Below are 24125 nucleotides of genomic sequence, written 5' to 3'. Positions count from 1 at the left end.
TTAGAAAATAACATATTTTAATGGAACAAACTGAGCATAGGTGCACTGGAAAAATAGTGCTTCAAATAAAGATCATTTTATAGTTTAACATTTTTGGTCTAAAGTTGAAAAAATATACAAAAAAATACATTTCATCAATCTCTTGAACTACTTGTAACGCGTTATGTATGTGACTGGAAGCACAACTGAACTTTCTAAAAAGCCACACACTCTTTCACAGCTGCATACCAACACAGGCTGTAATTCCAACTCTTTTGACACATCAGGAATGAACTGCCACAGGTTTTGAGAGTTAGGTTGTACAGTATTTTAGAGAAAGTAGGTTAACTCTGTTATTGAGAACTGAGAACATGCTGAATAGACACAAGACGTGGAGAAAGCATGCAGAACTACTGATATATTAAAAGGACTACAAGTATGTTTCCAACAGTTACCGGTTAATTCACAAGAAATATTTATGTGCAATACATTATAGGTTTATAGGCTTAATAAATATGTTTCTAGATATACACAGAACTTAGATTTGAACCCAAGTCGGTCTATACAGGAAAAGTGAGTGGGCTCCAAACTAGGAAATTGGAGAGTTACTCAACTAGGGCTGCTTGTGTATTACAGGCTTAACTTGTGTGAGCTAGAATTGTGGACCTCGGAGTCATTATCAAGGATCGTCCTGGCTGTTGTTTTACAGGTAATTTCTCCATTTTCACTTAAAATACTTGTTTTATTACACATCAGGTTTATGTTTGCAGCCTGCAGAGTTACATATATTCATAACTTTAAAGATTACAATATAAAGAAAATCCATAAGGTCAATGTGTTCTAAACAAAAATGCATATTTAACTTTTTTAAATATTAATTTTCCAGAATGTTTTTTCAAATAACACAGTTATGAGTAACTGGAACTACTCCCAGCAGTTTGAAATGGAAGGTAGGAAATCATCTGTGGGCACCATTCCACTATATGGCAGTAGCACTTGCATCTGGGCAAATTCAGTCTTAAAATAACCAAATATGCACATTTTGATACGTGTAAGAAAAGCAACGTACCTGATGAAAAATCCATGTGGCCACAGGGACAATGTACAAATATAAAAAGACCATGGCTGCCATGCAATATGAATCCAAAACTATACAACTCTGAGGCAGAAGCACTATGCACCACACGATACTGCTGCCTCCATAGCTTAATACAGTCTTGTGAAATAGCTTTAGGTAAAACAAAATAAATACATTTATTAATTTTACTATTTACCCATACCTGTACTTAGAATCAGTAACACTATAATGTAAACATTGTGATAATTGATACCGACTTGTCGCAATTGAGGGGTTATGAAAAAACAAACACTGATTAATTCCTTGCATACACCATGACTTTTTGTAGCATGTATGCTGCATGTCCTGATATTCATATTGTTTTGCTGAATGCACACACACACAATTATTAATTTCAAGATGGACTAAACCTAAAAAGAGCAATCAACAATTATACAAATGTCATCAATAACAGTGAAAACTACTATGAAATCATTCATCAAGTTTAGTTATGGTTCAGATCATTTAAATACCTAGAACAAACCGGTGAGTACAAAAAAGTTTTCATTTCCTTCCAAAGCACATACAAAATTTGAAGAAAAATGTGACAAAGTACAGAGAATTATCTCTGGTGCAAAACCAGAAAAAGTACGAAAATAAACTGAAACATCAGATTTGGAAAAAAAAAAATTCTAATTTAACGAAAGCTGTGGCAATACATTTAACATGATCCCAAAAAATGTAATACATCAACTGCAGGAACTGGTCGCTGAAGCAGAAATTTATTAGATTTAAAATTGTCATAACAACATTTTGCAATAATTTTTCCACTAGGCAAAAATCTATTTATGATGTGTCTGTGCACCACATATTTAATTTTTTTCTGAATTAGTAAATTAAGGGATCTAAAAACATTAAAATTTACTGTCCGCAACCTGCCTTATTAGAAAAGTATATCTGTGCCAACTTTACAATTCTCAAAAAACATAGCAAAGTTTTAATAACTAATTACACAAATCAAGTTAAAAAAGTTTCAGTGAACTATATGTTAAACTCCAGCAAATGGTTAACCCTACAATATATTCAGAAACAGTGTGGAGCAAGAGTCGAGTGCCAATAACTAAAGAGTTGATGAAAACATACTGTAAACCAAAAATTACAACTAAACCACACTTTACATACATGCATTGTGTTAATCAGACAACTAGAAGCCATAATTTTATAACAAATGTACAATAAAACCTCAGATTCATTTAGCTTGTTCTTAAGAATCAGAAGCAAAGTAACGTATACATTCACTTTTTTTTTTTCTAAAAACTAGATTCTGATTTCCTATTGCTGAAAAATACTAAGCAACTATTGAAGTGATATAGAATAAAACAAAATCCACAAAGATCAGGACTGGTGTCTTAGGAAATGCCTGGTTATGAGACCTGATGCTTGCCAAACTTATCAGGACTATGATTCCTTAGTTGAATGCTCAGGCATGGAGGGTTATTTTTCTCTTGGGGTCTCTTTAATAAGGTTAAGGTTTGTAAAATTACAATTTTAAGGTTGTTTATAATTTAAAATACTAGTAAAACATATCTGTAAGTCTCTTATTTACTGACTTCATGTTACAAAGTACTGGAGAATCTTGTTAGGTACACATAAAATATTGTTTTTGTAACATTAGTTCAGTTTCTTTTGGGTGGGAATTGTTTTGATCCACAAGATCTTTAGAGTTTCATAACGAAAGGTTTAACTGAACATGTAATTCCACAGAGAACTCTAAAAAATAATTCAAAGAAAGGGAAACAAAGGATATCACAAAATAACTTAATCTGAAACTGTACATATACATACACAAATTAAAGAAACGGAACCAGAACCTTATGTTTTTGACATGAAGACATGTGTTTAATTATTTTATACCAAAGCAGTACTTAAGTTCAAAATGTAAACTCAACTTTTAAATTCTTTTCAAATAACAACAAAACAGAACATCCTGTATATGTGATCAAAAGGCTATTTTATTACTATCTATGATGAATTTAAACATTCTATCTTAATACATGGAGATTTTGGCATGATAATATTAATAATTATTAGCTTTATATTTTTGGTCAGTGGTTTAAATCTATATATCACACTGCAAAAAAAATAAAAATAATAAAATAAAAATGGTATACTGCTCAAATGCCTGAACAATCAACTAAAACACATAGAGCTACATATGTGTATTCAACAAGAAACAATTTAAAAAAAAAAAAAAAATTGTGGTTACAAAAAAGAAAAAGTAAAATAATCAGTCATAAAGGATTAATCCCCATTTTTCTTTAAACACTGCGGGTGGAAAATGGAATCTTTGACAAACCTAAAGAATTTTTCACTTCATTCACATTGTACAGATAACAAAAACAAACTTAATTTAGCTGTAAGAAAATTATTTTTCAATCAGTAAAACACTTTTACTAACACTCAAAAAGATATACTGTCTCTTTAGAAAATAAAAACATATAAAATAAACATATATAAAATTAAAAACAAATCCTGCAGCACACAGCAGATCAAAAAAAATCAATGCAAGAAAATTTTTGATATTCACAGTATAAACATCTCCTGAATATTATAAGTGATAACCTGCCACTTAGAGATTCACTTAAAGACATTAAAACTTTTACACTTCCTGATAAAATCTGCATAAAACACACTCAACAATTAAAAAAAATACTTCATCAAGTGTCCCCATTGCAAAAAAAAAAAAAACACTCAAAAAGGCAAAGATAACCTTTTTGTACAAGAATAAAAGGTCCTTCTTTATAAATGAAAAGCAACCCACTTTTACAGTTACACCTATGATTCATAATAAGAAGGGGCTATATTTGCACAAAACAAAAATCAAAATAAAACACGTCCTAATTAGGACTGAAAAATATACTGTTTCCTCAAATTAAAAACCTCAAATACAAATATTTAACGGCAGGAGTACTACACACTCTTAACTGGGGTATCAAATAGTAAGCATAGGCACTGTTGAAAGTGGAAACTGCAGTGTTGGTCCAAAACAAACAATAATAAATGACAAATGCACTGGAATGATTAGTTTAGATGTAAAAATGCAGCAATGAAATTCAAAAATCAACTGAGAAAGACTGCTGTTGAGATCACCATACGGGGTGGGGGCTGGGGGCAACGGGACGATACACAATTCTTGTTTAACTTAAGTTTCATCAAAAATTGAAATTAAAGCTTCTTTCCTGCAAAGATCTGGGAAGTTCAAAGTTCAAAAACACACCATTTCTGGTATAAAAAACACAGTAATAATTAATTAGAAATGTTCAGACTTTCGTTAAAAAAACTTGAGATAAAACAGCAGTTTTCTTCCTACATCTGCAATGCATTATCTTCTTTTAATCTTCTCAGTAGTCTTCTCTTTCTGGTCCCATGATCCATGTCTTTAAAATTTGCTGGTATGAGTGAGGGCAGTGTTGAATGCAACATGACATGCTTACGAATTGCAAGAGCTGCTGCTTTGTTGGCAAAAGGTGGTTGTTCACTTAAATGATATTGGCCAATTCTTCAAACTCCCTGTGAAAAAAAGAATATTACAAACTATGAAATATGCTCAACATATTTGGAATCCAGTACATTGATAAGATAACTTTTTTTGTATAATATTCAATATTAACTCAATTTCCTAATCCGCATGACAAAATTTTGTTTACGGCCTCATTTGTAATGTTAGACAAAGGTTTAATAGACAACTGATCATAAAAATTTATATAATAATTTGTATACTTTTCTTGGTTTTTTTTTTACATGTCTATTTCCCAGTGGAAAAAAATATTTTGCGGTTAGGCTTAGGTATCTTTAAATTTAAACACTGTATAAAATAGCAAAATAGCAAAACTCTATAATGTTAAGTGTAAAATATACAGTATTTATACCAGTCCCACACTTAGTATTGTTTACTTGCAATTAATATTTTGTTTTTGTCAGAAATTATTCTTCAATGTATACTGTTCTATCTTGTTTCCTAAAAGGTTCAACAACTATGTTTTTAATGGCATGCTTGTGTGTATATGGGGAACAATGCTACTTCATAACTCTGGAAAGATGCTCTGCAATGCACCAGAGTGCCTTTCACAGTCAAGTTTCCACTTTGTACTTAGCTTTCATAAACCTGAAATTCATAGTGGATATTTGATTACCATATATACTCATGGATAAGTCGGGACTTGATTTTACAGTATAATTTCTGGTATTTTATAATGTCGGTCATATAAGCTGAATGCAGAAAAATCAAGTTATTGGTACAAGGGATTATATGCTAACGCCCACCTGAGAGAGTAACCACGGAGCACACTGCCTTTTTTTCTATGTCTGTGCGGCAATGCGCTGCATCAACACATGCTCCTAACCTCTCTATTGTGCCTATGTGACCACACAGTAATACCCAAACTATTCTGAAGTAATTTTGCACTGATTTGTGTTTTTTGCATCTCACACCCTCATACACCTTTATCGTTAGAGCATCCTTTATCTATGATGGAGCGTTCGTTGATCAGAAGAAAATATGAAGGTGGTTTTAAACGTCGTTGAGGTAGAGAAAGAAATTAGCAACAAAATTCGATGCGTCTGAGAAACTAAAGCAAGATTGGAGGAGGCAAGATGTAAAAAAAAGAAATAAATGTAAGTGTCACATATTTGAACGGGCGTATAAGTTGTGGTCTGATTTTATGATCGATTTTTCGGGTTTAAAGATCCAACTTATACGTAAGTATATATGGTATGTTTGAACTTCCAGCTATTATATATATATATATATATATATATATATATATATATATATATTTATATATATATATATATATATATATATATATATATATATATATTTATATATATACAGTCATGTGAAAACATTAGGACACCCTTTGAAAGCATGTGGTTTTGTAACATTTTTAATAAATGGTTATTTCATCTCCGTTTCAACAATACAGAGAGATTAAAGTAATCCAACTAAACAAAGAAAACTGAAGAAAAGTCTTTTCAAGATCTTCTGTAAATGTCATTCTACAAAAATGCCTATTCTAACTGAGGAAAAGATAGGACACCCTCACATGTATTCCCTCTTAAATTGGCTCAGATCTCACACAGGTATATCACACCAGGTGCACATAATTAGTAGATCGTTACTCTGCATGTTGAATGAGGCTTGCCCTATTTAAACCTCAGACATTTAGTTTGGTGTGCTCCTGACTGTTGAAGTGAGAGTGAGCACCATGGTGAGAACAAAAGAGCTGTCAGAGGACTTCAGAAAAAGATTGTAGCAGCCTATGAGTCTGGGAAGGGATTTAAAAGATCTCAAAAGATTTTGAAATCAGCCATTCCACTGTCCGGAAGATAGTCTACAAGTGGAGGGCTTTCAAAACAACTGCCAACATGCCCAGGACTGGTCGCCCCAGCAAGTTCACCCCAAGAGCAGACCGCAAGATGCTAAAAGAGGTCTCCAAAACCCTAAAGTGTCATCTCGAGAACTACAGCAGGCTCTGGCTACTGTTGATGTAGAAGTACATGCCTCTACAATCAGAAAGAGACTGTACAAGTTTAACTTGCATGGGAGGTGTGCAAGGAGGAAACCTTTGCTTTCCAAGAGAAACATCGAGGCCAGACTGACATTTGCCAGAGATAAAGTTGACAAAGACCAGGACTTCTGGAATAATGTTCTTTGGACAGATGAGTCCAAAATTGAATTATTTGGACACAACAGCAGAGGACATGTTTGGCGTAAACCAAACACAGCATTCCAAGAAAAGAACCTCATACCAACTGTGAAGCATGGAGGTGGAAGTGTCATGGTTTGGGGCTGCTTTGCTGCAGCAGGACCTGGTCAGCTCACCATCATAGAATCCACGATGAATTCTACTGTGTATCAGAAGGTGCTTGAAGAACATGTGAGACCATCAGTTAGAAAATTAAAGCTGAAGCGGAACTGGACCATGCAACATGACAATGACCCAAAACATACTAGTAAATCAACCAAAGATTGGCTGAAAAGAAGAAATGGAGAGTCCTGGAATGGCCAAGTCAAAGTCCAGATTTGAATCCCATTGAGATGCTGTGGGGTGACTTGAAAAGGGCTGTACGTGCAAGAAACCCTCAAACATCTCACAGCTGAAAAAGTTCTGCATTGAGGAGTGGGGTAAAATTTCCTCAGACCGATGTCGAAGACTGGTAGATGGCTACAAGAACCGTCTCACTGCAGTTATTTCAGCCAAAGGAGGTAACACTCGCTATTAGGGGCAAGGGTGTCCTATCTTTTCCTCAGTTAGAATAGGCATTTTTGTAGAATGACATTTACAGAAGATCTTGAAAAGACTTTTCTTCAGTTTTCTTTGTTTAGTTGGATTACTTTAATCTCTCTGTATTGTTGAAACGGAGATGAAATAACCATTTATTAAAAATGTTACAAAAAACCACATGCTTTCAAAGGGTGTCCTAATGTTTTCACATGACTGTATATATATATATATATATATATATATATACACACACACATACATACATACACACATATATATATATACATACACACATACAGTGAAAAAGTTTGGGAGATAAAACCTTGAAGACACTCTCTCCCCCGGCCCATCAATTGTACAGGCATCCCTTGCCTGGCCGTCCACCAGTGTGTGTGTGTGTGTGTGTGTGTATGTATATACAGTCCTATGAAAAAGTTTGGGAACACTCTCAACCAGCATAATAATTTACTCTAATTTCAACAAAAAAGATAACAGTGGTATGTCTTTCATTTCCTAGGAACATCTGAGTACTGGGGTGTTTTCAGAACAAAGATTTTTATTGAAGCAGTATGTAGTTGTATGAAATTAAATCAAATGTGAAAAACTGGCTGTGCAAAAATTTGGGTACCCTTGTAATTTTGCTGATTTGAACGCATGTAACTGCTCAATAATGATTACTTGCAACACCAAATTGGTTGGATTAGCTAATTGAGCCTTGAACTTCGTAGACAGGTGTGTCCAATCATGATAAAAGGTATTTAAGGTGGTCAATTGCAAGTTGCACTTCCCTTTCACTCTCTTCTAAAGAGAGACAGCATGGGATCCTCAAAGCAACTCTCAAAAGATCTGAAAAAAAAGATTGTTCAGTATCATGGTTCAGGGGAAAGCTAAAAAAAGCTATCTCAGAGGTTTAAACTGTCAGTTTCAACTTTAAGGAATATAATCAGGAAATGGAGGGCCACAGGCACAGTTGCTGTTAAACCCAGGTCTGGCAAGCCAAGAAAAATACAGGAGCATCATATGCGGAGGATTGTGAGAATGGTTGCAGACAACCCACAGATCACTTCTAAAGACCTGCAGAAAAATCTTGCTGCAGATGGTGTATCTGTACATCGTTCTACAATTCAACGCAATTTGCACAAAGAACATTTGTAAGGCAAGGTGATGAAAAAGAAGCCCTTTCTGCACTCATGCTATAAACAGAGTCGCTTGACATTGACAACAGACATTGACCTAAAACACTCTTCGAAATCTACAAAGGCATTCATTCATGCACAGGAAGAAGTATAATGTTCTGGAATTGCCGTCACAGTCCCCTGACATGAATGTGTTTTGGGTCACTGTCTTGTTGTAATATCCAACCACTGCATAAATTCAACTTTGTGACTGATGCTTGAACATTATCCTGAAGTATTTGTTGATACTAGGTTTAATTCATCCAAACCTCGACTTTAATAAGGGCCCCAATCCCTGAACTAGCCACATAGCCCCACAGCATGATGGAACCTTCACCAAATTTGAAAGTAGGTAGGTGTTTTTCTTGAATGGTGGTGTTCTTCTTCTGCCATGCAAAGCGCTTTTTGTTATGACCAAATAACTCAATTTTTGTCTCACCAGTCCAAAACACTTTGCTCCATATTGAATCTGGCTTGTCTAAATAAGCATTTGCATACAATAAGCGACTGTTTGTGGAGTGAGTGCAGAAAGGGCTTCTTTCTCATCACCCTGCCATATAGATGTTCTTTGTGCGAATTGCGCTGAACTGTAGAACGATGTACAGATACACCATCTGCAGCAAGATGTCCTTGCAGGTCTTTGGAGGTGATCTGTGGGTTGTCTGCAACCATTTTCATAATCCTGTACATATGCAACTTGTCAGGGATGCCAGGGGCGACGACCTGGCCGGGATGCCATGAAGGACCGGAAGAGGGCGTGTGCCCACCTGGGATCACGTGCGGGCTGCCACCCTGGTTGCTTTGGGGGCCATGGGTAGAGGGCTTGGAAGCCCAACCCTGTAGGGGCCCGTTGTCACCACCAGGGGGAGCCCCGATGCCTTTGGAGCCCTGGACCTCAGCACTTCCGCCACACCAGGAAGTGCTGGGGGGGAAAGAGAAGCAGGGACACCCAGAATGCTTCTGGGAGTACAGCCGGCACTTCCGCCACACTGGGGCATATTGGCGGGTGATTGCCGGGGAACACCTGGAGCACATCCGGATGTGGATAAAAGGGGCCGCCTCCCTTCATTCGAGGCTGGAGTCGGGTGGAAGCAGGACGAAGCAGAAGAGTGTGGAGGCGGCCCGAAGAAGAAGGCATTGTGTGGCCAGGACTTTGTGGGGGGGTTTGTGTGCACTTGACTTTTGTAAATAGTACTTGTAAATAAACGTGTGGTGGTGGAAAAACAACATGTCTGCCTGTCTGTGCCCGGGTAACGTTCACACACTCCTGTATTTTTCTTGGCCTGCCAGACCTGGGCTTAACAGCAACTGTGCCTGTGGCCTTCCATTTCCTTATTACACTCCTTACAGTTGAAGCTAACAGTTTAAACCTCTGAGATAGCTTTTTTTTTTAGCTTTCCCCTGAACTGTGATACTGGACAATCTTTTTTTTCAGATCTTTTGAGAGTTGCTTTGAGGATCCCATGCTGTCACTCTTCAGAGGAGAGTGAAAGGGAAGCACAACTTGCAATTGACCACCTTAAATACCTTTTATCATGACTGGACACACCTGCCTATGAAGTTAAAGGCTTAATGAGCTAATCCAACCAATTTGGTGTTGCAAGTAATCAGTATTGAGCAGTTACATGCATTCAAATCAGCAAAATTACAAGGGGACCCACATTTTTGCACAGCCAGTTTTTCACATTTGATTTAATTTCATACAACTAAATACTGCTTCACTAAAAATCTTTGTTCGGAAAACACCCCAGTACTCGGATGTTCCTAGGAAATTAAAGACATACCACTGCTATCTTTTTTGTTGAAAGTAGAGTAAATTATTATGCAGGCTGAGAGGGGTTCCCAAACATTTTCATAGGACTGTATATATATACATACATACACACACACTGGTGGACGGCCAGGTAAGGCATGCCTGTACAATTGATGAGCCGGGGGAGAGTGTCTTCAAGGCTTTATCTCCCCCAGAAGAATAGAGGGCAGCCCCCTGAGTTGCTACAGTACCACAGATTCTCACAGGGTGTGCTGGGAGCTGGAGTTTGCTACAGTCGTATTGGGTTCTGTGGGTGCTGCCAAGCCTGCCCCACCCAGAAGTGCTGCCGGCAGAAGATCACCAGATACCTGGCGCAATTCCGGGTATCCTATAAAAGGAGCCAGCTGCCACTACTCTGAGAGCTAGAGTTGGGAGGAGGTGGACAGACCTTGCCAGAGGAAGAGTGGAGTTTGAAGGAGAAAGAGAGGGAAAAGGGAGGAAAGGACTGTGTTGAATTGTGCTTTGTACTGTGCTGTATAAGGTGGGGAGCAAGGGTAAAGCACTACCCCAATGAAATAAAGCCTGTGTTTTGCTGGAACATGTGCCGCTGTCTGTTGTGTTGGGTGTTTGGGGAGCTGTGCGGAGAGTCTACTATATATGTACCGTATTTACTCGTGTACCACAAGCCCTCGTGTAAGACGCGCACCCTACTTTTTACAAAGAAAATCGTTTTGCCCCATGTACAACGCACACTGTGATTATATAGGAAGCGTTTAGAGAAAGAGAAAGAGAGAGTGCGTGAGTGTGCGAGAACGCAAGCAAGCGAGCCCAAGCAGAAGAAGTAAACATTACAGAATTACATTTCCTCGTGTATGACACGCACCTGATTTTCTAATGCTAGTTTACAGGAAAAAATTAGTGCGTGGTCCGCGCATAAATACGGTATATTATATATATATATATATATATATATATATATATATATATATATATATATATACACACACAAATGCACATTATATGTAAATACATATATATTATATAAACTAAATAAGCATTACTGGTATATTTGAAATGGCTCCCTCTCTGTACAAAACAGTGTGAAAATACCAAGTTTAAAAGTACTTGGTTTATTAATACAGTAATCCCTCGCTATAACGCGCTTTGACTTTCGCAGTTTCGCTCTATCGCGGATTTTATATGAAAGCATAACTAAATATATAACGCGGATTTTTCGCTGCTTCTGCGGACGATGTGTCTTTTTACTTTCTGTACATGCTTCCTCAGTTGGTTTGCCCAGTTGATTTCATACAAGGGACGCTATTGGCGGATGACTGAGAAGCTAACCAATCAGAGCACGCAGTTAAGTTCCTGCTTGCTGAATGCAGTGTTAACCAGGAAGTCTCGTCTCGCTCATTCAGCATCAACGTGTTTCGCTGTGTAAAGAGTTGTGCTCTTTTGTGTTTATCTTTGTGCATAGTCAAGCCCTTCATTATGGCTCCAAACGATCTGCTACTGCTTCAGGGGCCGTGCCCAAGCAAACGGAAGATGTTAACGATTGCGAAAAGGTAAACGTTTTGGATTTGTTGAAGGCTACGATTCTTTTTATTTAAAAAGTAGGAAAGGAATATAAGATATACGGCTGCAGTGTCCTTTTAACCAGGGTGCAAAACAAGTTGTAAGTGGATGTAATAAGACAGTAGTCTGGATGAAATCTGCTTTAGGGATTTGGATTGAAGACTGCCAGAAGAAGAACAACGGCAGTGCTTCACAATCGCCTGAAGTGGCTCCTTTTAAGGGCTGTAACGCTCTCCTTTGTTGTGCAGTAAAATAAAACTCATTGTTATCGGACAAGTCATCGTGTCATTGTTGGTGAGTAACCATAATTAATTTTCTACTTACAGTACTTAGTACATGTACGTACGTTTAGTGTCACTGTACACACACATTTACTGTATACTATTTTTGTTGCATTGTACGTATTTATTGCTGGTGGCATGTCTATCGTAATGGCTGTAACATGTGATATCGGAGACACTCAATATCTTTAAAATAATATTTAGGTTTTACTGTATATAAACAGTGTGTTTATATACATAATTTCAATGAATCTTACCTAATATCTAAGAGAATACAAAGGGATTATGCTGTATAACTCTGCGGGGAATATTTATAAACAGTGTGGGAGAGTTTATAAGGGCTTAAAATATATAAAAATAACCATACAAACATATGGTTTCTACTTCGCGGATTTTCACCTATCGCGTTGGGGGTCTGGAACGCAACCCCCGCGATCGAGGAAGGATTACTGTAATTCTAAACATTGCAACTCGGATGTCTTAAAAGAAATTCACAAAAATTCAGTTGAGGACTGTGGCAAACTTAGAGGATGTTGGAAGGATGCAGCCTTATGCTACAATGCAAACCAAGTAAATTCACTTTTTTTCCTCTGACACATTTCTGCAAAATTAACAGAAAGTTGAACTAAGCTAAATAACACAGAGGCATTCAGCTGCGTGTATATTTAACTATTTTGAGTAAGAATGAGTCTGAATTATTAAAACAGTTAATAATTGTGAGAACTATGAAATCAAAATGCAAAAATAAATAAAATTGCTGTACATTGTTTTGCCTTTCTTCTTGCTGGCTGATAGTCTGTTTCTTTTGAAACAATATTATGTGCATGTGGTGCCCTGTGAAGCACAATGTGTGTTCATTAATGTACTAATGTCTTTTGAAAATGCACCAGCTATGAGCCCAAAACCTGCTAGAGCATTTTGGATACAATATGATAACACAGAAAATATGTTTACCGACTGTTTTGGCAGGCTGCCTCTATTCCTCAGCAATCTCAGTCTCTTGGTGAACAACTACTTTGGTGACCGACATATCAGGATGCTGCTCCTTGGCTTCTTTAATTGCCTGGGCAAGAGCCTAAAGAAATTGGGGAAAAAAAAAAAAAACAGTATTCAGCCAACAAAATGAACACTCAGCTTCAGAATAATGCAATTAATGTATATTGTGACACAGATCTATCATATGTCTGTGATAACATTTTTCTGGCTATGTAACTGCTACAGATGCGGATTTAAAATGTGAAGATGACTTATTACAGAGTATTATAATATGCTTTAAATTGCTTAACATTTAAGAAGGAGAACTCTGAGTAGTGAGAAAAGCACTATATAAATGTAAAGATTTATTATTATTATCATATATCTGTATCGCTAATGGGTGTTAAGTTTTTTTAAGTTACTTAGACCATACCAGGTATTTCAGGGACAATTAAACAAAAATGAATATATGAAAATGCACAGTTTCTATATGTTTAATTCATGCAGTATTTATCTAGGACCAATTCTCAATCGATTTAAAAAAACAAAATACTTTCTTATAAAATAAATATAATATAAAATAAAATAATATACAGTGAACAGACTGCTCAGTATGCTCCAGAACGTACTATGTTGCCTTATTTTAAAAATTAACCTAATTGTCATGTGTTTCTTAAATTTTACTTTCGTATTACTTTGCAGTGGCATAGGATTAAGAATTCATACATTTTGTTGCTAAGGCAATTGTGATACGTGGAAAAGCTACTGTAAAAGATATTTATACATACTAAATCATTAAATCTTTTATTCAAGTTTAAAAGGCAACAATTCCCAAATAAATTAACTTTAATGAAACACAAATCAAGCACAGGGCTAAAGCTGGTATAAGACCTTGGGTGCTCAGGATTTGCTTAAATGCACCATTTTATCTGAGTGTCTAGAAGTAAAGTATTAAGCCACAACCTTTTTTTTTTTTTTTAATTCCCACATAAATAATTATCAAATACTACTATAGGATTCTAAATAATGGATCTGGGAATTTTTTGAAAATAACACACACTTTTTATTCAGAGTTTCCAAAAAAGAAACCAAATTTAAAATACTTAAAATTGACATTTCAGTCTTTGAAAGGTTTTTAAGTATTCAGAGTTGTCTGAATAATGCTCACAGTTATTACAGCAAACAGGGTTTTTGGATAACCCTTGTCACGCATGCGTATCTGAGGATCTCCTTGCTTGCTCATTCAAGGTAGATTTTGACCCCCAGGGCGAGAGGGGGCGCTGTCACTAACTGTGTCATCTTCTTTCCTCCCCACTGCTCCCAGAAACCTCCCAATGAGGGAAAATAGCTCCACCTCTTCCGGTCCTCCTGTTATAAAAATCCCAGCTGCCTCCACTGAGTTGTCTTTTGGGACTAACTCCTGACAAGTCAGAGCTCTACGGTAGACCTCTATTTGTTGCAACAGCTAAAGCTAAAAGCTTCATTTTCTTTTCTGCTTTGTACCCTGCGGAGTTATGTTAGCTATTGCCAGAAGGCACTTGTTTTAAGTTTATAGAAGTAGAGATTTAAAACGGGACAACTTGGCTGGTGTCCCAAATATTCTGGCTCTTCCGGTTCTGTTTGGATCTGTGCTCAGCCAGCTCACACCCTATACATATTTTGCACAATTTGACACATCATGATCTGTCCATTCCTCCCTGCCAAATGCCTCAAGTTGTGCTAAGGTAGTTGGGAAGCAGCGAAGGACAGCAATTTTTAGGTGCCACAAATGTTCAATTGGGTTAAAACTCTGACTGGACATTCAAGGACAATTTTGTTTCCCCATGTTAAGCAACCCAACTAGCCCTTTTCCAATTTCTATATTTTTTTCTTCCGGGAGGAATCATAAATGGAGAAACTCTTCTGGTTACTCTAAACAATGACAGAATTGCGCAAAAAAAAAAAAAAAAGTGATTCTTTAGTATTTCTTAGCGATCAAATTCTAAACAAACATAGTATTAACAGCTTTCAAACCGATGAAACATTGTAAAGGTAATAGATCCAGTCAATGAAAAGAAATAAAAGAACACATTTTAATATACCATTGCTTCACATATGTTTGTTGCTGGTACTAAACTAATGAGCATATAAAGTTTACACAATGCCTCAAGACTGATGTTGTGCCTTTTTAACTGGACAACTTTATTATTGTACTGACTTGAGATTCAGCTCTTGAAAGGGTAAATGCTTGTTTCAGAGTTCATATCTGAGATACCATACTGATAGAAGACAGCACAGCAGGACACTTCTGAATTAGCACGACTATAAAATGGCACCTGCTCTTGGTTTATAACGTAACTGCAGTGTTAATTTATCTTTTTTCTGACTAATAATATAAACTATAAATATAATTGCTGTATGTCTGTGTGTTTCATGTCAGGAATAAGTCACATGCAAACAAACATGAAAAATGTTTGTCAACAATCCAATGATAAATGGCTGCCATGAAAACATTGATTCAAAGTGGTTATTTTATAAGAGTGCAACTAAGTTACCTTATTTTTAGTTTTCTATTACAATATACTGACATCTGTCAAAATGGAGCGAGCTAAAGTGTAATAAAAAAAAATAAAAAAAATGTTACCTGAAGCTGTTAGCATACTGAGAAAATAAACTTGCCTTAGTAATTATAAAAGAATTCCTCCACTGACATGTTACCATCTTTGTTCAGGTTTAATGTTTTTGTTGTGTAATGCTTTTAAGCAATACTTCTTACATTACAAAAAAATTGATTATTGAAGTGGAAGTATGGAAATGAAATACATGCTAACCATTGCTGGCAAGCTAAAAGGAAGTAGCTTTACCCATCTGTGCTTCAATTCCTAATTTTGTGAAGGGGGATAATTCTTGCTCTGGCATGGTGCTTTGGGTCACTGTCCAGTTGAAAGATAAATGTCCTTCACACTGTACATTTTCTGGCAAACAGGTTTTCCTTCAAGATCTTTCTGTACTGTTCAGCACTAGAATCCCTGAAGCCTACAAAAATATTCATAATGCTGGACCACCTTAAATTCCCTCAAACCTCTTCATCAGCATCTTTGTTTTGCAAATGTGTCAATCAGCACTGGCAGCAAGCAGCCCGCTATCCCATCCCTCACTGAGGCAGCTGCTGCCAAGTCAGACGCAAAATTCTCAGAGCTCAAGCCTGTTTATCTGGGAGTAAGGTGTCTGGAATTGTATAGGGTATATATTGTTCTTTGGAATACATATATTTCATAAGTGCTCAGTGTCTACAATGATCTGTGTAAATGTAGGATGTCAGGAAATGCAAGGCAAGAAATGTTAAACACATAACTAAAAAATAAATGTTTTCATGTTATAGTAATAACTGACAAAATGATGATGTGAAGTGTATAATGTGTGAAGACTGAACTTCAAATATCAAATAAACACTTTCACAAAACATATAACAAAACAAGTGTTCTTTTATTCAAGAATATAACCAAAGAAAAAGAAATTGTTCAATTTACATGTTACTGGTATATAATATATAATATTAAACATAAGTAAGCAAAAGATGAAGAAGAAAAATAAAAACATACATTTGATTTGAGTCTGTAACAGCCAATGTAAATTTATGGTATCTGTGATTACTGTATGTTTACAGATTTTATTTTATTAACTTCTGAACTCTGAAGTATTTTCCTGACATGCTCCACAAAGCTTGTAGCTCCTTATCACTACGCTAATAGCCGCTTTTGTTTTGCAAATGCGTGGTTTAGCAAAACGCACACCACCACCACCACCCCACCCCCCCATTCAGTCAGATGAAGGCATCATCCTGCTGCAGCCCTCCCAGCAATTTTTTTTATTTCTGAACTCTGAAGTATATCCAGTGACTTTGAGATAGTCTTGTGCCTTTCCTCAGATGATATAATCATATTCCTTACGTTTAAATGCTCCTTTGTCTTCATTGTGGTTGACTTCTCAGAAAATCTCTACCATACCATTGAATTTCAGCATGAGAGGAGGTATTTATCCTCAAACAACAACTGATAACAGGTGGCTTAGCCATATTGAGGTAGGGACCATCGACAAATTGGAGAATTTGGTAATGAATTTGTTTCCATTGATTTGACAAAATGTACACTATCCTGAAGATAAACTTTTACAATATGTTGTAAGTTCAGAATCTGATGTAATAAAATATGAAAACAGTTTGGCAATCTACATAGTTTATATATGAACAAACACATTTATTTTACAAAGGCATTTTGCAGTTTTTTTTTTAATTGATGAGATAAACATGCTCTTTAATATGAAATTGGCTAAATTTTTTATTTATATTTTTCCTCCACACCTAATGGAAAGACTAAATTTTCAAATGTGTTTGGTTTATAAAATGCTTTGGATAAATACATCTTTTAAATAATTAAAAACACAGCTGTTGATTAATCATTGTTAAAATGTGTGAGAAATGCTTTAAAAATTTCTGCAATTACACTTTTTAATGCAAACCCTAAATGCGTTAATTTTATTCGATCAATCTGACCACTCTTCACATTTAATGAAACCAGTAAAGTTGCCACTTGATCCTTATAATACAGGATTGTCCTGTATTAGAACATTATAGACAGAGTACAGTATATTAGTAAGGAACACAATTTTGAACCGTATTTTCATACACATTGTTTCATATATACACTAACTCTTCAAAGTACAGAGAATATCATGAGATTAAAAACAAACCAGTTATACAAGCAGAATGAATGAGTTTAATTTTTGTGTCGAACTAATGCTGCATATGGACAAGTACTGTACACTGAATGAGAATAAGTATCAGTGTCATCCTTGCCACTATGCTGTGTTCACATATGTATTGATGGCTAAAAACCTCACACATTGCACAGTATTGCAAGACGTACGGAAAAAGATGCTACATGCAGTGATGTCTGCCAATGCAAGTTCATCCTTGAAACATAAGGGGTTGTCAAAGTATAGTTCTGAGTGTGAGACACAATGTCAGTGAGTTGGCCCTGTCCGTAACGATGCCCATGGAGGGATATCTGACCTGAAACAGCATGGTGCAGGTGCTACCAATGTCTGAGCAGCTATAAAGCAGATGACACATAGTGGAACTGCTCAAATCCTTATATCTCACTAGTTGTTGGGCATTGTTTCTTTTACAAAAAACTGTTCAATAAACTGAAATAATTTAATAGACAAGCAATTATTAAAAAATGTTTATTAGAAATTAACCATTCAGTTATTTTTTGCTTTATAGAAAAAGATTAATATGCTCGAAGGAAATAAAATTAACTGTATAAATCGCAATTTATTGTATCGTTCAATAAAATGCAATTAAAATTTTTAATTAAACAGCAGGTCTACTTAAAAGCAAATAGAAGCATGGATTGTTCACGATTGTGTAATTAGAAAAGAGAAATAAAACTTTACTATGTATTTCAGATTTACATGGGTTCTGTTACTATTCTACAAGGCTTCAAATTATTTAAGATAAAAATACTACACTTACTTGGTCATGGTCAATATCTGCATCTCCAGTAATGACAATTCGTTTTTCAATTCTTGTCTCTGAGACACCTCCTTTCACCATCTAGAATATTGGAAACACATTGGTATGAGATACAATTCCTCTGTCACTGACTTGTGCTACAGAGGATATTCAAGCATGGTTTTATTGCCTTGAAAAAAGTTTACATGCTGAATATAATTAAATTTTTTCTGTTTTATTTGTTAAACATATATTTTGCATTATTGGCATAAAAGCAAACAGATCACTAAGGTCAAAATGTTAAGATCACACTTCTTACAGCCTGTGAGTAGGCGCTGTTAGTAACTTTAGTGGAAATCCTAGTCTAGGCAAACCTGAGTCATTTGCCACATGGAAAGAATGAACAAATCACTTGAAAAACAGGTAGTGGTAAAAAATAATTTTAGCAGTCAACAAGAAAAAAACTTGTTACAATACAATGAAACAACAATGGAAATGTTACATGAATAAAGACAATTATTTGTTCATGCTAACGGCAATGAATGACTGCCTAAACACCACAAGCTATTTCTTTATCAGGAATTTAATTAACAGGTTTGAAAAAAAGCAGCAGCCACACAGGACTTCCCAGTAGAGAAGTTAAAAAAATACTAGACAGATTAAATTTAATATTTGAGAAAAAATTCTAAAGAAATAAAAAATATAGGTGTTTGAGGAACACATTTTCTATGCAAGTCTCAAGTAAATACTTGTTTAACTGTTAAAGTGAGGTACTGGAAAAATGCACCACTTTTGCCTGGTCCAGGGTGCAAACAAAACTAAAAAAAAAATCCTCACACAAATCAAATAATTTTCCAACCAAAAATGAAATGTTATTTAAAATGACTACTATATTATGGCTTCTGGGGAAGCTGCAGTAAAATACACAAAAAACACTTAATAGGGCAAAATGACCATCAAGTTTGGTTCAGAAAATAACCAATTTTGAATATTTTATTGTAAAAAGCTATAATGCCACATTGCAAACTCAACACAATTAAAGAAATAAAGGTCAGCACTTAAACACTTTTCATAACAATTAAGATTGACCTAAGCTATCCCTGTACAATACCAGCCTAACGCACATTCTTGCTAAAAGAGTGAAGGTGACAGTAAACAGGTTTTAATGACATATTATCATATATAAATATATTTTCATCAAAATATACCTAGATCATCCTGAAGAGATGTGTAACAAAATTCTAGGAACAGGTGAGTCAAAAGTAGAAACAACTCATGTGGTGAGAAAATGTTTGAAAATATACAAGCAGGTTAACATCAGGAAATAAACATTTTTTTTGAACGGCATGCTAGAAAACCAACAAACTTCCCTGAGTGGGGACAATTATAGACGTTGTGAGCCAAACACTTTCCAAGGCACTCTAAGAGAGTGACCAAGATCTACAGGAAATTTCTGACTGTAAGTATTGCTGATAAAGAAGGTATAGTCAGTTAATAAATCCCATGTGAAAATAACTACCATAAAAAAGAAAATCATTATTCCATCTACTTTTAAGAGTTTGATTGATAATCTGATAACAGGTGCTATGAAAAAATGCAATAATGCAGAAATAAATCACGTGACAAATAATCTTTAACCACACTGTTGTATTTATTGCATATCTTAACTTATCTTAAATTTGAAGCATTCATGATCTAGAGAACTTACTTTGGTGATCTGTGTGGTTGTAGTGGTGCTCACAGTTTCTGAGGTGATGGTCTGTGCACTCAAAAGGACACCAGAATCTTTGTCTGTGTTGCTGTCTTCAGGCTATAAAACACATTTCGACAAAATTCAGCAGTTTACTAACGAAATAACTCGACCTAAAAGCTCTTAAAAGAATGAGTGATTCAGTTATGTTTAATGGGACAACTGTTATTACACAATATGTAGTAATGCTGTTGGATGTGTCTGAGTGGCGCCATGCATGGTCAGATTGCTGCAACACACCAGCTGTGATGTCACAAACCTATACACAAAAAATACCACAAAACAGAACAGACCCAGAAACGGCATAGTATTATTTTTAAACAGTTGACAGATTACACGTTGTGAAACCAACTAAAATTTGGGGAGGGTGGAGAGAAAAAAAAAAACACAAAGATAAACAAAACAAACAAAAATAGTCCAATTTTGAATTTAAGTTGCTCACCAAATGAGGAATTTGTTGATTAAAGTACATCTTTATTGTACGATGTCCAACAGTCTGAGGGATCTACAAAATTGATTAATAATTTATACTTGCTATCTAAAACAAAGAGGTCTGAGTTAAGACTGTAAAGTCTTAGGGCAATAAGCCAAAAGAGACTTTATCAGAGTCAATAATAAAGTAGTTGAATATGCGATGATCTATTTACAGGTTATCTACTAAACAGGTAGCAGTTCTACTGCTTTTTGTCTGTAGCATTCTGTCGGAAGGGCTTCAAGGATCTCTAGTTCGATAAGCCATTTCAGTTTAACAATTTCATCTTAATTACACAGTTTTTCCTGCAGAAACTGTAGAAAATTTCTCTGGTTTAAGAAATAAATAAATAAAACTAATGACAATGGTATTTCATATCTATTGCAAATTTCACTTATCACAGAGATCATAAATTGAAACATATGCCTGTTATACGGAGTACAAAATAAGTATTTTTTCCTTCTAATATAGGTCTTAGGCTTTCAACCATGATTCCTATAATCAATTAATAAAGAAGAAAAATAAACGTCTTACGATTGTGTCCTTGTGGTGGCAAGGATATTTATGCATCTGAAAGCTGGTACATGTAAAATTCATGAAAACTGAGCTTGTGCATAGCTGCAGCATCTATGGGCAGTTCCTCCCATACAATGCATCTCTCAGGTCTTTCAAACCACTTAACATGCACTGTATAGAGTGTTCAGTAACTGTATATATATATATATATATATATATATATATATATATATATATATATGGTGGCAGAAAAGTAATGAGACTGATTTTTTATTTACCAAAGTTTTTATTTTTTTCAAACATCAATGTTATCCCCTTCAAAGTAGTTCCCTTGGGCAGCTACACACCGATGGAGACGTTGTTCCCACTGTTGGTAGCAGCTCTGGAAGTCTTCAACCGGTATGGTCTTCAGCATGTCCATTACACTCTTTTGGATGTTTTCTAAAGTCCCGAAATGACGTCCTTTGAGGACATTTTTCAGTTTAGGAAAAAGTCACACGGACTGAGGTCAGGTGAATAAGGGGGCTATGCCTTTTGAGGTAAAAAATTCTGTTATGGAGAGGGCAGTTTTTCGGCACCATTTTGGCACAGACCCTTTCGCATGTGCAAAGGTTCAGTCAAAATTTGATGAACGGTAAATCTGTTCAAATTTAATTGTTCACTCAACATTCTTAATGTTAAACGACGGTCTGATCTCACAAGAGTGTTCACACGTTCGATGTTTTCATTGGTTTTCAAAGTTGAAATCCTCCCTGAACGGTGTTCATCTTCAACGTGTTTTCTGCCTTCCAAAAATGATTTGTGCCAGCTAAAAACTTGAGCTCGGGATAAAGAATGTTCCCCATAGGCCTGTTTTAACTTTTCAAACGTCACACTTGCCGTTTAATGACACAACGTTGTTCCAAATTCCGCTGTTCCATTTTGCGTGACGCACAACCAAAAACACAACTTCGCTAATAGCAGTCACAAAAATCACGTAGTTAACGGAAGGAGTTGAAACTCGCACTGAGCTATGGGAGGGTACTGATACACATGCTCTATCAAGGACAACAGCGCAGCGTTGCCAGATCGCTTGCAGTTTTGCCAGTTTCATTACTTTTCTGCCACACCTTGACTTATGTCAATGTATGCATGTGTGTGTGTGTGTATGTACAGTTTGTTCCAGCATTACTCTCAAACAACTGGAACGATTTTCATGAAATTTGGTACACACATTTCTCAGTGGTCGACTAAAAATATCGTAGGGTAGAATCAACCCTAACCCACCCCCTTCTGAATAGGGTGTGGGCTGATGTTGCGGTTTTGTATGCATATCATCCAGTTGATACAACACTCAACTAAAAGATAACACCATTATAACTTCAGTATTTCACAAACCAACAGACAGATGAACATACCTGAGAAGCGATTCCTTTAACCCCAAGCATAACATGAGCTCCAGCATTTTAAGCCAAGCAATACATTACAACCATATTTGCTCAGACCTGACAGACCAGGATAAACAACTGCAGGAGCTTAGACAAGATTTCATCAGAGAAGGATATACTACCAAAACAACAGAAACTCAAATAAAAGTTGCCATACCCAAAGACAACCCTTCTGGAGTATAAAAATAAAGACAAGAACCATACCCCCTTGTTGTTACCTGTAACCCATATTTCCTGCAGATGACCTAATGTGGTCTGACCAATTCTACATATGAAATGTCCCAACACTGCCCTCTGTGTGGAAGAAACTGGACAAACACTCCACCAAAGAATTAATTTACACAGGTTCCACATTAAGCATGGCAAGAGGGATGCTCCTGTAGGAGACCAGTTCAACAGCCATGGACACGTGCCATGTGAGAAGGACGTTCAAGTCACAGTGCTTATGGGCAACTACAAAACACAGCATGAGAGCTAAGAGTGGGAAGTTAAAGTCAAGCTAAAATGTAACACATTACAACATGGTTCTCTGAATGACCCAGGCAACCCGACTACGGAACCAAATTGTATGGAAAACATCAAAAACTTCAAAATACTTTGTTGGACAGTTATCAAAAAATCTTGACTATACATTATTCTCCTCTCTTGCTAAATGAACCCTGGCCTTGAGAAGTCTATTAATTATTTACATCCAGGATGTCTCACTTAAAGGTTTTTTCAATGCTGTATCTATCCTAGTGCCTATATAAACATAGGGAATTCCAGTCTCTGAATTACATCTTGCCTGAAGAAGGGGAATGAGCTTCCACGAAAGCTTGCATATTGTAATCTTTTTAGTTAGCCAATAAATGGTGTTATTTTGCTTGACTTCTCATTACAGTAAGTCATACTGAAAGCATAATTTAAAAAAATATTTTAAATAAAATTATAGCATGCAGTCTTTTACATTACAACTAAAAGATGACTAACTAAAACAAAATAATGACATATTAGTAGTAAAAACCTTTGCAAAGGGGAAACAACCTTTATGTTTACAGGGTAGGAGTCCTTCCTTTTTATATTGGTAAGGAATTTCATTTTCTAAGTACTTGTGACAAATATGCACCATTACTTCTGGAACCTATAATTTCTTTGAATCACTGATATACTGTAGTCACTGTAATGCTTTTATAATTGTTTTAAAATTGTTTGCCTGATTAGGTTAACTGAATGAATTCTACTCCAATTCTACAATATCTATTTGCAGACAACACACAGATTAACAAGACAGGATCTGTACTTCACTGTTTTGTCTTACTAAATTGTTCAATTTTAATATAGCCAAAAAACCAACCTAATTTTAAAAATGGAATCTCAATGTAGTACAACTAATATTTAACAA

The 24125-nt window shown here is 35.8% G+C and overlaps 1 protein-coding gene across 10 annotated transcripts in view; it reads right to left on the bottom strand.

Moving 5' to 3' along the window:
- Positions 1 to 3142: 3142 nt before the first annotated feature.
- The window catches only part of epb41a (erythrocyte membrane protein band 4.1a), a 234654-nt gene continuing 213671 nt past the window's right edge, over positions 3143 to 24125 (bottom strand). For 8 of the 10 annotated variants that reach the window (XM_039739690.1, XM_039739692.1, XM_039739693.1 and 5 more), the window contains 5 exons: positions 20772 to 20834; positions 20288 to 20389; positions 18601 to 18681; positions 13065 to 13185; positions 3143 to 4606 (listed from right to left, as the gene is read on the bottom strand). In XM_039739690.1, the coding sequence (XP_039595624.1) occupies positions 13087 to 13185; positions 18601 to 18681; positions 20288 to 20389; positions 20772 to 20834 (345 nt within the window). In that variant the 3' untranslated portion in view covers positions 3143 to 4606; positions 13065 to 13086. Of the gene's footprint in view, positions 4607 to 13064; positions 13186 to 18600; positions 18682 to 20287; positions 20390 to 20771; positions 20835 to 24125 lie in introns of those variants that run through there. The other 2 variants (XM_039739694.1, XR_005631025.1) reach the window with 2 other exon arrangements.

The sequence above is a fragment of the Polypterus senegalus genome, chromosome 17 (assembly GCF_016835505.1).
Source record: "Polypterus senegalus isolate Bchr_013 chromosome 17, ASM1683550v1, whole genome shotgun sequence".
In the NCBI taxonomy this organism is placed as follows: domain Eukaryota; kingdom Metazoa; phylum Chordata; class Cladistia; order Polypteriformes; family Polypteridae; genus Polypterus; species Polypterus senegalus.
This window is presented reverse-complemented; position numbering and strand designations above follow the sequence as displayed.